At 46.2% G+C, this 15,114-nt stretch overlaps 2 protein-coding genes across 7 annotated transcripts in view; one reads left to right on the top strand and one right to left on the bottom strand.

Moving 5' to 3' along the window:
• The window catches only part of LOC142571905 (uncharacterized), a 53,973-nt gene extending 43,098 nt beyond the window's left edge, over nt 1-10,875 (bottom strand). For 3 of the 4 annotated variants that reach the window (XM_075680601.1, XM_075680600.1, XM_075680599.1), the window contains exon 1: nt 10,649-10,875. In XM_075680601.1, coding sequence (XP_075536716.1) covers nt 10,649-10,875 — 227 coding nt within the window. Of the gene's footprint in view, nt 1-5,987; nt 6,489-10,648 lie in introns of those variants that run through there. The other variant, XM_075680602.1, reaches the window with a different exon arrangement.
• The window catches only part of LOC142571908 (chitinase-3-like protein 1), a 45,413-nt gene continuing 41,069 nt past the window's right edge, over nt 10,771-15,114 (top strand). For 2 of the 3 annotated variants that reach the window (XM_075680611.1, XM_075680613.1), the window contains exon 1: nt 10,771-10,901. In XM_075680611.1, coding sequence (XP_075536726.1) covers nt 10,874-10,901 — 28 coding nt within the window. In that variant the 5' untranslated portion in view covers nt 10,771-10,873. The remainder of the gene's footprint in view (nt 10,902-15,114) is intronic. The other variant, XM_075680612.1, reaches the window with a different exon arrangement.

Below are 15,114 nucleotides of genomic sequence, written 5' to 3'. Positions count from 1 at the left end.
GATACTACATATGTCCGATTATGCGTTCTAATACACGCAATTTGTAATACTGTGATATCTGTTTTTAGTTCGTATACGGAGCCATGTAGGTGGCGAAACAACATTTGTGAAAGTTGGTTTCTCGGCAATTTTCGTAAAGTATTGCCGGAACCGTTGACAGATAAAGAACATTTGTGCGTTCAGCTGCATGTATTTAAATAGACTATCAAGTTAGGTCGTAAGCTAAAGATTTTTGTAACAACGTTATCTACATCGTCGATCAGAGTCTCATAAATTCTTAGCGTACACCTTTATCACTCGCAAATGCACGAGGAGCTCACATTAGCACTATAAAAGGTTCATTTAAAAAAGGCACGACAGATGATGCTTCGCTTACTGTCCAGTATTGTACAAGACACCTACTAAAGTAATTTCGAAGATAAATGGGGCAATTTTATTCAGTTCAGGGAACTAGCATGGCTCAAGTGTGGGCAACTGGACAAGAGGGAACGCATGCGCCATCGGTGAACCAAATGTTTAGTTCTGATTAGTCCGGAATACATAACATTGCGTACCTGTCGTCGAAAGCGCATCATTCCCCCCCCCCCCCCCCCGCCCTATCCCTCTCGCAGAACCGTCGATCGCCATTTATTGCCATTCGCCTTACGAAACGTAGACGGGTGTATACATAAATGTATACTCCCGTCTACGTGTTTTGTTTCTTCAGGGGCAGTTGTTCAAGAGTACTTTATTCAGAATCCGTAGCGTCTGTAGCATGCAAGAATCCTCATCATGTCTGTTATTATGTTTTCTTGACAGTAGCCGCAAGAAAAGTAAATTACTTGTCACAAGACAACAATTATTATAGAGCAGGTCATATAATGAGTAGAACATAATCTCTACTCCAGTCTGTTTGTGTAATAATATGAGTGCCAAGGAAAAAGAAGGCGCAGTAGTCGAGGCCAGCTGGTGAATTAATTGCAGTGGTATACTTAGGCAAGTGGTTGACGCAGGACAGGAGGAGAACTCGAGATATCTGTGAGAGTGTGGAGTCAAGATGACCATGTTGAAAGCTACGCGAGTTTCGTACTATATAGCAGCTGTATCGACTGACCCATGTGGATAAATGCATGAATAACAAGTCATTTCTAATCAGATCGGTTTTTTAATAGCGGAGTTGTTCTAAGTCGAGCATTCGCCGTCCGGTGTCACGCAATAGGGGCAAGTTCACGCCACATGTTCTCACTCTGGGGGATATGCCATAGGAGAGGGAGGAGAGGGGTATAGGAGCAAGTGTTTCGCCTGCGCGCGCCCTTTCGCCCCGTGGATTCCGTTCGTCGCGCAAATCCTGAGCTTCGAGAGCGAGAAGCGCAAGCCAAGCACTGGTGGAGGCAAGCTAAACCCCAACTTCGTGAGTAGGAAGCCGAGCAAAGACGTCGCCGCAGAGAGATTTCTCTCACGGAGGGTGCCGATGGACGGTTCAAGAGAGAATTCCTCGACCGTCAGTGCCGCCGCAGATGCATGGTGTGTGATAGACTGTGGTTTGATCACAACCTCATGCAGCTGAAGAATGTGCGCAATCTGGAACCGAAGCTCGAATCTAGCAAAACTACGACAACGAGACAAAAAATTTTTCGTGAAAATCGCACTAAACACGAGTTCAAACTTGAGAAAACAACCACCAGCTTCGCCGTTTTGACAGCTTTCACAGCGTGGAACTGGCTTTACTTTTTTTTACGTACACTATCAGAGGAAAACATGGCTATATTGCAGATCTAACAATTCACACATATTTTAACAAGCAGCGGAAAAATAAAGTTTAGTACCGAAGCCTCGACGGAAGTTCAGTTTTTAGAGAGACGTAAGTAGAAAAATGCCACTGTTACCGCGAAAGGAGTCTCGGTAATTAAGCCAGAAAAACGGAAGACGCGGGTGGCGGCGCCACACTGAATTTCCCGCACCGTCTCACCGTGACGTCGCTGATTTTGACGGTGCCTGCTAGGGCCTAGTTAATTTTCTTTGTCGAGAAGTGTGGACTACGTTGCATACTAATGGTACCAGACTTGTACGTAACGAATTAGATGTAATTATTTACTTGTAATCTATCGCATTTATTGGTAATCTTGTAATTAAACGATTGCATTTCTTACTCGGCAACGCCCACTGCAATTCCATCACTTTTTTCCATTGACCAATTACATATGTAATTACTTTATTGACGACACAAGCTAAAGCAGCTTTGTGAACCCATGCTTTGGGAACGGAATTAGGTGGTAACTACAGTAGAAAGCCTTAGATCGTGCCACTCAGCAGCCTCTTAGATACGTATGTTCAGACGGGCAAAGCCGGAAGCTCAATATTTGTTTTCTGATGTTAACGGTATACGTTAGATGTCGGCCAACGAATTGAACCGGTGCTGGTATGTATCGATAGCGACAGCCACTTAGAACGTAAATGCCAATAAATCATCCCTATACGGACAATCTTTACAGCTTTTCATTGGCCCAACCGGGAGTGTCTTCTTCAAGTCCCAACAGCAATGAAGCGCTGCGCTTCACAGAGGAACCAAATACCGAGTAATCACAATCTTGTGCGCAAGATGAGTGTATGTTACGCCACCGCCCTACACCCTGCAGCGCGCACATCGAGCGAGTTGTCAGTGCCGCTGCTGAGGTCTTCACGACAAAAAGGAGGGAAAATGACCGATTAACTTCATGAAAAGCAATTGATAGCAAAATTAAGCAATATAGGAAGGACTGCAGAGGACGCACTGCTGAATGTGCGTGGCCTGCTCGCTCTGTTTACGGTATCTGTAAGATACCATAAGCCAACCGGACTCTTGACTGGGTAGCATCCCTGATATTAAAACCCCTAAAATATCGAAACGCTCCTCCTCAGCCTCCACCCTCCCCGTTTCTCCTCTCTGGCACGCTCCCTCCTGGACCGTGGCGCCGCCTACACTTCTCGAGCGTAGCAACGGCGCCCACATGCACTCCTCGCCACTCCGTTACGGAGCCACTGTAACGCCGTAGAGCTTCTCGAGCAAAAATGGCGCAGATGCATGGCGCGAGGGCCCATGGCCACGAGATGCTATTAGGCCAGTAGCGACGCGGCGTCGGCCTCGGACAGAGCACGCGAGGAGGCGGCATTGTTCAAAGCGTGGCACTAGTTTACGAAGTTTAAGGGGTTTTACCTTATATCCCTCTCTTTATCTCTCGGAGAAAAGTAACGAAGTAATCAATTACTTTTGAATAATTCCTCAATTACTTTTTTGGAGCAGTAATTCGTAACTGTAATCAATTTCATTTTTGAATGAAGTACTTGTAATCGCTTAGCCACTTTTTTTTTTCTGTAACGTGTACAAGTCCGAATGGTACATTTGACTTAGTGCTTTCGAGCGCTCTCGCGAAGTGATTTACATACGGCGGGTTCACTCAGAGCGCCGCGCTCCATCTCAGAGCCGCTCGGAGGCGGTTCCACCTTCTACCTGGCAGCGCGACCGAGATACGAGGGAAACTCGACCACGTGGCGTCTCCGATTGTTCTGGGAGCAGCTAACACGTTCGGCTGGAGCGGCCTTTCTCCGTCTTCGATCTCTAGAGAGCTCCAAAACGCTGCAAACCGAGTTGTAGCGCGGTAGAAACCATTCGAATGTTACATAAGAGAACATAGAACTTATAGCAAGCTCCAGGAGCTTTTACTGAGCCGCAACAACCCATATGCGAAAAAAAGACATTGAAATCAGTGACGTCACACTGACGTATACTGTAGCGACGGCGCGATCTTGTTTATAATTAGAAGTGGTAGTTTGACTTTTGTTTTCTCTGTGAGTAAATAATCACTCACCGCGTGAACTAACGAAAATGTAGTTCTGAAAGAATACGTTAGCAGTATGAACCGATGTAGCGGTTTCTTTTTTATTTATTATTTAGCGTCCTGGTTCAAGCCGAAATATGTAGGCAAAAAATATATATATATGAACGGAGCCCATGTTCGCGAGTGCTGCAAGCGTGGGAGAGACGCCTGTCCAGCCTTTGCGTAATATAACCGGGTGTGCGATGCCAAGGTCAGCGCAATCCGCCTCTTTCATTTTCCTGTGCTGCCCTCTGCCGCACGCCGCTGAAAACGTTTTGGAAGGGTCCCGGGGCTTTCGCCGGTTGATTTGTGCACCTGCGCCCACGTTGAGTGCGCATTGGTTGTGCGTTTCGTGGATGGCGAATCATTATTAATGGCTTCTTCGGGACAGCATGTCATTCCTGGAGCCATGTAGCACTCAGTGACTACTGGTTGAGCAGGCCTGAGTGCGCTGTTCTGCAAACAGTGCGGCGGATAAAGGCACACTGAGTTCCGTTTGGCGGCACGGCTGCCTTGGGATTTGTCACTGATTTCTGCACTTGGACATCACTTTTTGTATTCTTTTTACAGATTATTTAGATGTTTCGCATATTCAAAAAGACTTCGAGCGCAACCTTCTACGTCGGATTTATTAACGCGGTGCACTTGTTTACATCGATATCTACAGCCGCATGTCGTTGTCATCGTCAAATATTGCGGAAAAGGTCCATCGCTGATATGAAACAGTGTCAAAATGTAGCAAAACATGCATATCTGCGCATATGTGCCATGTTGTTACACCATGAGACGAGTCAATATGAGCGGCGGAACCACTTAAACAACGGCAACTGTGATACAGATACATATATTACGGGCTGTTAACTGCTTCTCGCTTTTCTTTAACTGCATCATATTTACAGTTTTAACGTGCCATAGGAGCATTATTAGAGAAAACAGTGCTCGCATAAGTGCTCATCCGTAGGCCATGTTGTTCTCTCACGAAAACGCGCGGATGCCATCGCTCACACGGCGTTGGTATAAATGAGCGAGGCGGTTGTTTATGTTACTGTATACCGAATACACCGTCCCTTGTTTGCCACTTGATGCAGAGGCAAACAGTGCATCTCTGAAATTGAGAAATGTGTCGGCAAAGCAACACGTGCAGGCCCACCCATATACGTAGCGAATGCGGCCAACAGCCTACAGGTGCGGTGACGTACAGATGTTGGCACAGCGCTGTGTCGCCGCTTACTGCTTATTGTGTACGCGCCGTGCGAAGTGAAGTGTAGCTGATTTCAAATCGCTAAGGCCAAAATTGAACTATAAAAGCAGTTTCGTTCGACCTAACTGCTCACATTTCAGTTCAGGTCCGCCGGTAGCGAGTGCACGAGCTCGACGGCACCAGGTTAACCTTCGCTGAACAGGATGGACATTGGCTCAACCTTCGTGGGCACGGCTTGAGAGGGTTAAAGCTTGTGCATTTCAACTTGGCAGGCGTGCTTGACTCCATTTTGAGCACGATTAATTATACATACAAGTGAAGACGCTGGTTCTATTGTGTTGTCGGTTCGACGGCCGATCGCGCGGGGTTCGGTCGAACGATGGTCGGCACGCTCATTTTGCCGGTGCCTTCGACAAGAACGCCTGTCGCAGTACAGACCGCGCTCGTCGGTTGCGTCGTTGTCGACCTGATATGATAAAAAGGTTTCAGTGACGCACAATAGTCGGTCAATCATTGGAGTGAGCGTCTTGTCGGTCTTGTATCGACCCAGTGTTGCGGGCCTTACAAGTACGTATAGTATGGAACGCGCTGCCACCACCAGCAAGTGAGGACCGATGCTGCAAGAAGACTTCGTCAGCAACGTGATGTACTTAAGTGTCGCCCAAGTGTAACGCACGGTTTTTTCGTTAAATTAGCGAGTCATTCATGAAAGGCGGCAACTACCTGGCTCACAGTGCAGTCCCGACAACTCGAACGATGCCCTGGCCGGTTTCTCTTTTAAAGTGGAGTTGCGGTGGTACGCTGCGCACGTTTTCGGCACCGTACCGATGTCGAGCTACCAGTAGAGTTTGAGCGCGGTACGCGGCACGAGTGTTTGTAGCAGCGCGCGTCCGAGCGCTTTCTTCTTTTTTCGGGGGACTTCCCGGCGCGCGGCCACACCAAGGTAAATATACCTGGTAGCGAAGCTTCCATAGGAGCCCATACGTTCAAAACATGGCGGTCCATCGGCGGTTCATGGGGCTTAGCGCCATCTGTATGTGGTGGGAACACTTCCGGCGGAAAAAAAAATAGTGTGACGCCATGTCCGTTAAAAGCAGAAGTGACGTCATTTTGCTTTCGAAGGCGCGAAATTTGTTTTGCTGTCCATCCTATGGAGCTATATATTCAAATGGACCGCCATTCGACTTGATGGGCGTTTCGAGCTTTCAGCGTGGTTAGCGATGCAGGAAGAGGCCAGCCGTACGGTTGTCGAAATCGCATCCCTGCACAGAACATACTTTCTTTGGAGGCCGACGAAAGCTTTAGGTGTAGAGTGCTGATCCTATTGTCGGATGCCAAGCCCGTCGGCCAGCGCTGTCTCACGAAAACAACTACACAATTATCCGGCGGTCGTAACCCACTCCTTTTAACTGAACAGATTAAGAAGCGATGAAGCTACCCGCGTCACCAAATTCAGACAAACTTCGACAAGCAAGAAAACACAAACTGTGAGGGGGGCGTATTTCAGCAGGTGAACTTTACGAGTGCGCCTTTCTGCCCATTTCAAGACGTGCATCGCATTGCGAGTGATAGTGGCCTCAACGCCCCCTGTAGCGATGGACGCTGAAAAAAATGCATTTATTAGTAATAATAAAATTAAACTTGTATTTTCTTAACTTGTCACGAATATATAAAAATGACTAGGAATTTTATTTTCGTTGAATGAATCTAACTGTGTCTCGTTTGAATTAAAAAAACGCGTTTTTCTTTCCCAATGTTTGTTCCCTCCAAACATACTCGCGCTTCAATCGCTGCTCCCATAACCCCCCATGCTGATGTCGGTGACAATCTGTACTGAACCGCTTTTCGCCCGAAGCTTCGCGACCTATTTGAATCGACCTTGGCCACGCGCGCGACCCTTCCAACACGTTTCGCGACTAATCCGCTAGGGCAGGGCGCATGCGCCGTCGCGCCATGAAAGAGGCGGATTCTGCCAGTGAAATGCAGGCAATGCAGGTGCTCAGCGAACGCAGCTGCGCGGTGCTCGTGACAGCGAGCATTTCGAGGTTAAAAAAAAAAGTTTGCCGGAACGTATACGCACGTATCAAGAGGAGTTCTCATTGTCCCCTTGAATAACACGTGATTAGAAATATTTGCAGGAAACGTCGGCCTTCAGTGCGCCTTGTTACGAAGGCAGGCACACTCCGTACCTCGACGTCTATGCGATGCAGCTCGATAACATTATATAGCGACAGCGCGCGATGCCTTATTGCGCGCCGCGACAGAATTGATAACAATTTATCTGCCAGCCAGAAAAAGCAGGCGTAATTAAAAGCTATAAACAGGGTCACGGCTCCGTGGCGCTCCTCGTGTTTCTGACTGTGCAATAATTTTTCTTCTTCTCTTTATTGACATGAACGTTTAAAATGACGCTGCTGCTGATGACAGGAGATGGAACCGGCTGTTTCTTGTTGCGTCGGCAAAATGGAGATGCAAGAGTGCACATATCTCAACACACAGCGCACCGTCTGACAAGTGCCAGAACATATAGGCCTACATAGCAAACTATGAGCCTGAGAGATTCAAATCAAATCGAATAAAATTAGATTTATTTAAACGATTTGTGAACAGGGTTCAAAATATAGCTGGGCCAGTCGCCTATTCATCGAAATTCTAAACTGCGCGCGGAAGACAGTGCGTGAACAGAGACAAACACGCACACACATATATAGCGCAGTGTGTCCAACAGCAGTCCAATAGTAAATAGCCCAGCAACGTGCCTTACTTCAGCATATTTCTTCCACCCCGGGCTCTCCTCCCAACAAGACTGGCTTAAGCGCTCAAAGTTCCTATGCTTAGTGCTACACAGTGGGCTGAAGTTGGATCCGGCCGCTTTTGTGAAGTACAGACACACCAGACCGACACGATGTAAGCCCGCTTTCACGCTAGAAGAATTTCTTTGTAACAACAATACTTTTCTCTTTTCATTCTTTCCGCGAGCTGTGCGAGAGTGGAACTGCTGTTACTGCCTGCAGCCCACGTTAGAAACATTTACAAATCGTTTAGAAGAAGCAGTCGGGACCACAACTTAGTTTTTTCTACTTGGCAAGAGCAGTTGTGTGAAGACCAATGTGTTATTCGATGATTGTAAGTGTGCATGTTTTTCTATGCGAATTTCTTCTTTGTTCGTTGCTATTTTGCTCTCATTGTACTTTTGTGGTGATCATGTGTCCACTCCTGTAATACACCCTATCGGTATTGACAGTATTGCGAAATAATAATAATAATAATAATAATAATAATAATAATAATAATAATAATAATAATAATAATAATAATAATAATAATAATAATAATAATAATAATAATAATAATAATAATAATAATAATAATAATAATAATAATAATTTAAATGTGTCAACACGATTCAGAGTTTGTTTCGCTGGAGTCATATTAAAAGCACTGTGATCTAGTGTTTTCCTGTTGGAGTGAGATTGATGTACGTAGTTTTATCAGTATTTAGGGCTAGCCTATTTTCTGGAATCCGTTTAGCTAACCATTAAGCAGTTTGTCAGACCTAATTTCTCGCAATGACGAGAGAAAGTCGCCTGAGTAAACTAAGGCTGTATCGTCAGCAGTGGCGTAGCTAGGTCGTCTGGCACCCGGAGCCGATAGCTTCTGTCAATTTCGCGCAAGCTAAAAGCTCATCTCTCAAACTTGCAATTGTCCACTTCAAATGCTCTAAACGGTGCAGTTTACCCAACTGCAATATCTGTTTGGATGCAGTTATGGATTTTAAACTTCGTGTTCCAATTTCTCTAACCTTACGACTTTCGGAATGTTTTTTTTTTTTTTTTGAGCCATCTATAGGGAGAAACTACATCAGAATAGTGCTGCCTGTAGTTGGCAAAATTTTAAGTGCAATAAACTTTCAAAGTGATTCAGCGGTTACCTAATTACTGTGTTTCATACGTGTATTCGCATAAGGAAATCGAAATTGTTCCCGACTTTCAAAGGGTCCTATTAAGCATCTGTATATGATAGATGAATGGAGGGCACAAAGCGCTTCGAAATACACATACTGCAAGTGGATTAAAAAAACACTGCAGTCATTTGTGAACACTTTTCATTGCACATACTGCAAATGTATTGGGAATCACTGAATTTATCTAGTGGCATATATACAAACGCTACAGCAAACCGGAAGCTCGTCTGGTTGACCTCCCTGCATTTCCTATCCTTGCGCTCTCTCTCTCTCTCTCTCTCTCTATGACATTCGTCGGTGATTCGTTGTCATCTCTTCTTTTAGGAATTATACCGTGTTTGTCTCTCTTCTCGGTTGGTGTTCTAACTATACGCGGTTCCGATAGACGCAGATGCGAAATACGCGGGTTCACCAAAATTTCTGGCACCCTTAATATCTTTAACACGCCGTGTAGGACTTGTAATGACATAGCACAGGCGCTGCCCTTAATAATAAGCCGCGCTAATAAAATTACATCACTTTCAGGTTTGAGCACTGATATTGTTTTCCTTTTCATATTTATTAGTTTCAGAAGATTTGAAATGAAAGGCATGCGCTGTGAATATTGCCGCGCCTGTAGTCCGATGAAGAAGAGGTCAATGCGAGTATGTACGGAGTGTTGTTACCAAGGCGCAGTGCAGAAGAAGACGAATTCGCGGTTGCTCTCAGTAATTAAAAGGCGACATGCCGCTGTGCCTCCCGAGTAGTGCTCTAAGACTCCTGTTTTTGACGTTGCCACAATATAATGTATTGGGTTTTGTCTGCGTGCTTCCATGCTCAAAATTCTGAGGAACAATTCAGTCAGGAACGTGAGACCTGGTACGAGCAACTTTGGTGAACGCATAGCCTATAGCAGTATAACCTGCATATACGGCGTGGATAAGCATGTAACCTACATTTACCTAAATACATGCGGAACCTCACGGCGACGGCGACGGCGAAAATTCGCCCGTATAGTGTCCATATGATTGCTATCGCGCAATAGAAGAACAGCTTCTGCCACGCGATCCGCGCTGCAGCCACTGCCGTGTGCTTGGAGGAGGAGGAGGAAAAAAAACTTTATCCTTGTCCTGTGCAAGTTGTTGCCACCTGCCTGGCTAGTCCCATGTTGGGACCGGGAGCTCAAGCCTCCTAGCCCTATCACGGGCGTACTGGACAGCCAGCACTTGAGGGATATGATCTGGAGATCTTATCATTCCTAAAAACCGATTCCGGGAAATGCCAGGGCCGAGCGACCCACACTCCCAGAGCAGATGTTCAAGCGTGCATATCTCCTTATCGTATGCTTTGCATATTATATTCATGTCTGCAATGTCATACCATTCCTTTATTCGTGCAGGTGAATAATAAGACTCTGTCTGTAATTGCCTAAGTGTAACTGCTCGTGCTCTGTTTAGCCTATACAGTGAGGGGGTGGAAACTCCCTCCTTCCCATGTAGTGATGCTTTGTAATTTCATTGTATGTAATGAGCGCATCTTTCTGTAAGTTCTCCAATCCAGCAGAATCAAAACCATATGTTGCGTTTGTATACATCGTCGCGCTCGCATCCCGCCGCGAACGCTACGTACACCGGGGGGGGGGGGGGGGCGCGCTCGATCGGCGACACTCACGGCTCGCCGATCCAGTCGTAGGCGCACGGCGCGCAGGAGTCGTGCCGGGGCGGCAGCCGGTGCACCGCCCAGCGGAACGTCTCGCGCGGCTGGCCGCCCACCAGCGAGGCGCGCACCGAGACGCCGTGCGCCGCGGCCGCCAGAGGCTCCACGTCAACGCTGCCGCGTACACCGGCCGAGTTGAACACGGCTGCCAGGGGCGTGGTCGCGGCCAGCGCAACTCCCATGGACGCTGAAGCAACGAGCACACACGGTTAGCGACGCCATTTCTTTCGACGGCTTTGTTGTTTGCAGACAGAGACCCCACGACAAGCTTCCGATTTTCTCCGCATAAGTGTATATATGCCGGGCAAGAAAGACTATGGCGAGCCTCAGTGTAGTGAGGCAAAGCTGAAGCTCGCCGATTTTTTTAACAGCTTTATACCCTGCAGCTACAAGCTTACGACTAAATTTCGCCGCACATGTGTGACACTTAAAATTATAAATATATGTGCTCGACGCATGAATCGCATAATGCGCATTTGAAAACGCGGAAAGAATTGACTCGTATATTGAACCAACGCGTCTTTTTCCTGACATGGTGCGGTGACAGGACACGCGACCGGAAGTTTTCGGTAACAGGCTCGCTGCTGCCACGCCAAGGGCGCGCGTTGATTCGTGCTATACACCAATGCGAATGAAACACCTATATGAATGGCAGCGAATGAAACGGGATGAAACAGCCTTTGTCACATTCCACGCCCGCGCGATATTATGAGCGAAAACTCAGTAAGGCGTTGGCTTGTGGGCTCGATGACTGTGCTTTCTATACTGAAAACAGCGCAAAATACAGCGTAGTTGCTTCGTGTCCGTATACTTGTTCGTGTATTTTCTGCTGTTGTGAGTATGTACGTAACCTTACGCTCGAGTCACGCATGGTGTCAGCGCAAAAACGGCCTGCAACAAGCGGAAGAGGACCATCTGAACGAGCAATCTAACGTCCAGCGTGACTCTCTTCTTTTTTTTTTTTTTTGGTTCCTGGTCACTTTTACGCGACCACCTTTGACCGAACATGGCCATGCATTAGCTTTGTTTTGGATAGTTCCAGGGGAAGTTGTGTGCGCGCTATTCGCATGCGTTTAATTAATGGCCCTGTCCGAAGTACACTTGCTTCGGGCAACGTAGCGCAATGTGCATGGAACGAAGGCCGCGTACATTATCGCATTTCACTCTTTACCAAGAGCAGTTAGGCCAGCCGGTTGACAGGCGCAAACAAGATTGCTGTTATATATATAGATACGAAATGAAGTACGCCGTCAGCACACTGGGTCTGTTATTCGGTGGCTACGGAAACAATATAGCCCTATAATAAGGCTAACGATAATAGGTTGATTTCATGTGACACAATTCTCGTTCCCAGGCACAGTGTTAATAAACATACAAGTAACAGAGGTTTGGGTTAGTTGGTAGCACGAAGCAATAAAACAGCGCTCCGCGCATGACACTGGCACGAGAGGAGGAAGCACAAACACAGTGCCGTGTTCGTGTTTCGTATTCTCTCGTGTCCTCGTCTTGGGTGACGAACCCATTTGTTACAGCGTTCGACGATGCTGTTGCTATGTGTGTGGCTTATGTACAAAGAGGCAGTAAAACGATGACCAGAAACCGCCAGTGTACGCAGAGGCGCACGAGATGAATGACCTGAAGGGCAGAACTACATATTCCTTTTGTCATTTAGAATTGTCGTTAGCAAACGCAATTTGAAGCTTGGATCATCCGAAGTTCATAACGTTACTCAATTCTCCTCAACCGGCTATTTTTCAATGAAGAAAATCTACCAACAGCACAACAACACATTCGCGGTTCTGCCTTTACGACACGAGGGAAAAATTATGTTTACTTATTCTTGAATGCTGATTATTGGAATTTTGCTCTTGTTTGAACTCTATCACACTTGTTGGTTAGCCGGATGAATGTCTTCCTTTTCTTTTTCTGGTTACGGTAAACCGGCGAATTTCTTAATATTTATGTTCATTTGCCAGTCAGTGCACCACCTAGAAACTGGTTCTAAAGCAGTATTTAATGTGACGTGATCATAGCGGGAATTTATTTCTTTGCACAATATGCAGTCTTCTGCGAATAACCTACAACTGAGATTAACACGCGAGGGCCAGATAGCTGACAAAAATTAAATATACCACAGAGGGGAAAACGCTGCCTTGTGGTATCTCCTGTAGACGCCGGTGCAACTGAGGATCTCAACTGATTTATTTCTACAAAGTGCATGTGTTCTGTCTGCAAGGAAGTTACTGATCCAATGTAAACTTGGTCCCTTTGATGGCACTTGCAGCTTTAGGGATGGATAAAGTGTACGAGGACGGCATTATTACGCAGCAGGATCCATGGTCACGAGCCGGTCAGACTGCAGTAACGAATGAACTTTCGTTACTGGGATACTGATAACCATATCGCTCCTCTAAAAACGCAAATTGTTCGACATTCTCAAAAATAAACCAGTAAATGCAATTACTTCATGCGCTCTCACACCGGAAACACCATACATGGTACATGCACGTACCTCCGACCAGAAGTACAAAGAGGAGCGACCTTAGATCCATGGCGAGGCATCCGGTAAACGCGTGTGTTTGCTATCCGGCAGAGTGCGCTGCAGCATCTCGGAAACGAAAGCCGGCCATGTCTCCCAAATCTATGCTGACTCCACGGTCGACGTCCGTAGCAAGAAAGACGATAGCTCCGAGGATGCAAGTCGCGCCGCAGACGTACACAGGCAGTCAGAGTCCGCGCATGACCGCTGCAAAAAGGGGAAAAAAAAAATGGTCGAGGCTCCCTCGGCCGGATATTGGTGGCGTGTTCGACACGAACGCTCCATACGTCGACGATGGCTAAGATATAAACAACGTTGACCCATGTTAAACACGGTTACGCTCAGCGTGAACTTCAGCCGGCTCGTTTGCAGTTTAGTTTAGCTAACTTCAGTTTAATTTAGTTTAGTTGTAAGAAATAAATATGGGTGCCCAATGAGCCCATCGCGAACGAGCCCGATCGGGATGGGCTCATTTGCAGAAACAGCGGAAGGGGTGCCAATCACGGTCGTGAAATTCGATACTGATCAAGCTCGATCGCAATTGAATCGCAGTGCAGCAGAGTAGCCAAATAACAACAGTTAATTTTTTTACTGGATAGCAATTCAAGAGGAACTATGACGTGCGAGTAGTGGACTTGTTGCGCGTAACGAAACGCACCAATGGCTGTCCAACTACTGCTATTCTGCATTCGTGGTTTGTATAATGTTTATTCTCTCTCTCTCTTCGTATACGTGTTGTGTATCATACATGCGCCTCTCAAGCTGCCATTTTACCGTTTAAGAGAAGGGCCTAGAAAGTACAAAAAATAGTTTATTGCTACAATGCGCAACGCTTGCGCATGCTTGGCAAGCATTCTAATTATCCTTACTCCCTCGCCCTCAATTTCTGAATTTTGTCACCTCACCCTCACTTCTCAAAATTTGTCGACCTTCGCTTGACCTTCCCCTTCAGATTTTATTTTCACTATGCCCTCCCTTCCTTTCTTTCTCCTTAAGTTCACACATGACAATTATAGCCTTCTCACGTCCTCACAGAACTCTCAGCCAGTCTCCCTCTCAACATACTGACATGAATGCTCGACTGTTGTTTAAACGCGAAAGCATTAGGGAGCTTGTGTCGCACAAAAAGAACAGCAACGCCGAGGTGCGAGTGCCACTAAGAGACACTTCAGTCAAAGATTAGGGTCGCCTACCATTTTTTTTTTAATGATGCAAACATGGTTAGACTGGTCAAATAATAAACTGCTTTGCCTAAACCGAGACAACGAATTCGTATATAGGTTGCATAAAAGCAAGGAATGTTGGTTTAATGAATGGAAATTATTGAGCAGAAGTTATCTGCCACGTGCGTTCGGCACAGGACCTGGTGCGTGTGCAACATGACCACGGTTTCCCCGCAGCAGATACATTGGGAACACTCTTCACTCGCATCGGTCCTTGTCCCCTGAGAATGAAATAAGTGTTGTTCATCTTTATTTTCGAACAGAAAGGAATATTTGACACTTTCGAATAGTAAATTCTCGAATCGAATACGAATTGAATAGCAAAGACAATTTGATTCGTATTAGAAATTTCGAATATTCACACGCACTAATGTGAACAGGCTGGTGGCAGTTAAGATACACACATGATCAAAAATTACACGTTTGTAGAGAGATAATCTCGACCTCTTCGTAGAATATGAATCTTAACTTGGTCTTGAGCCAATCTTAAGCTAGTCATATGCTCATTAAATACACTTGTGCAATCTGTACACATATATCATGTAGAAGTCAAGAAATTGACCAATGAATAGGTCAAAATGGAAGACGCAAAGTACCGACACTGCATGCCTTCCGTGCATAAATGGCACATAGGATAACAGAAGGCACCCGCAACGACT

The sequence above is a fragment of the Dermacentor variabilis genome, chromosome 2 (assembly GCF_050947875.1).
Source record: "Dermacentor variabilis isolate Ectoservices chromosome 2, ASM5094787v1, whole genome shotgun sequence".
Lineage (NCBI taxonomy): Eukaryota > Metazoa > Arthropoda > Arachnida > Ixodida > Ixodidae > Dermacentor > Dermacentor variabilis.
The sequence above is the reverse complement of the archived record's forward strand: the minus strand, read 5'-3'. Positions and strand labels throughout refer to the sequence as shown.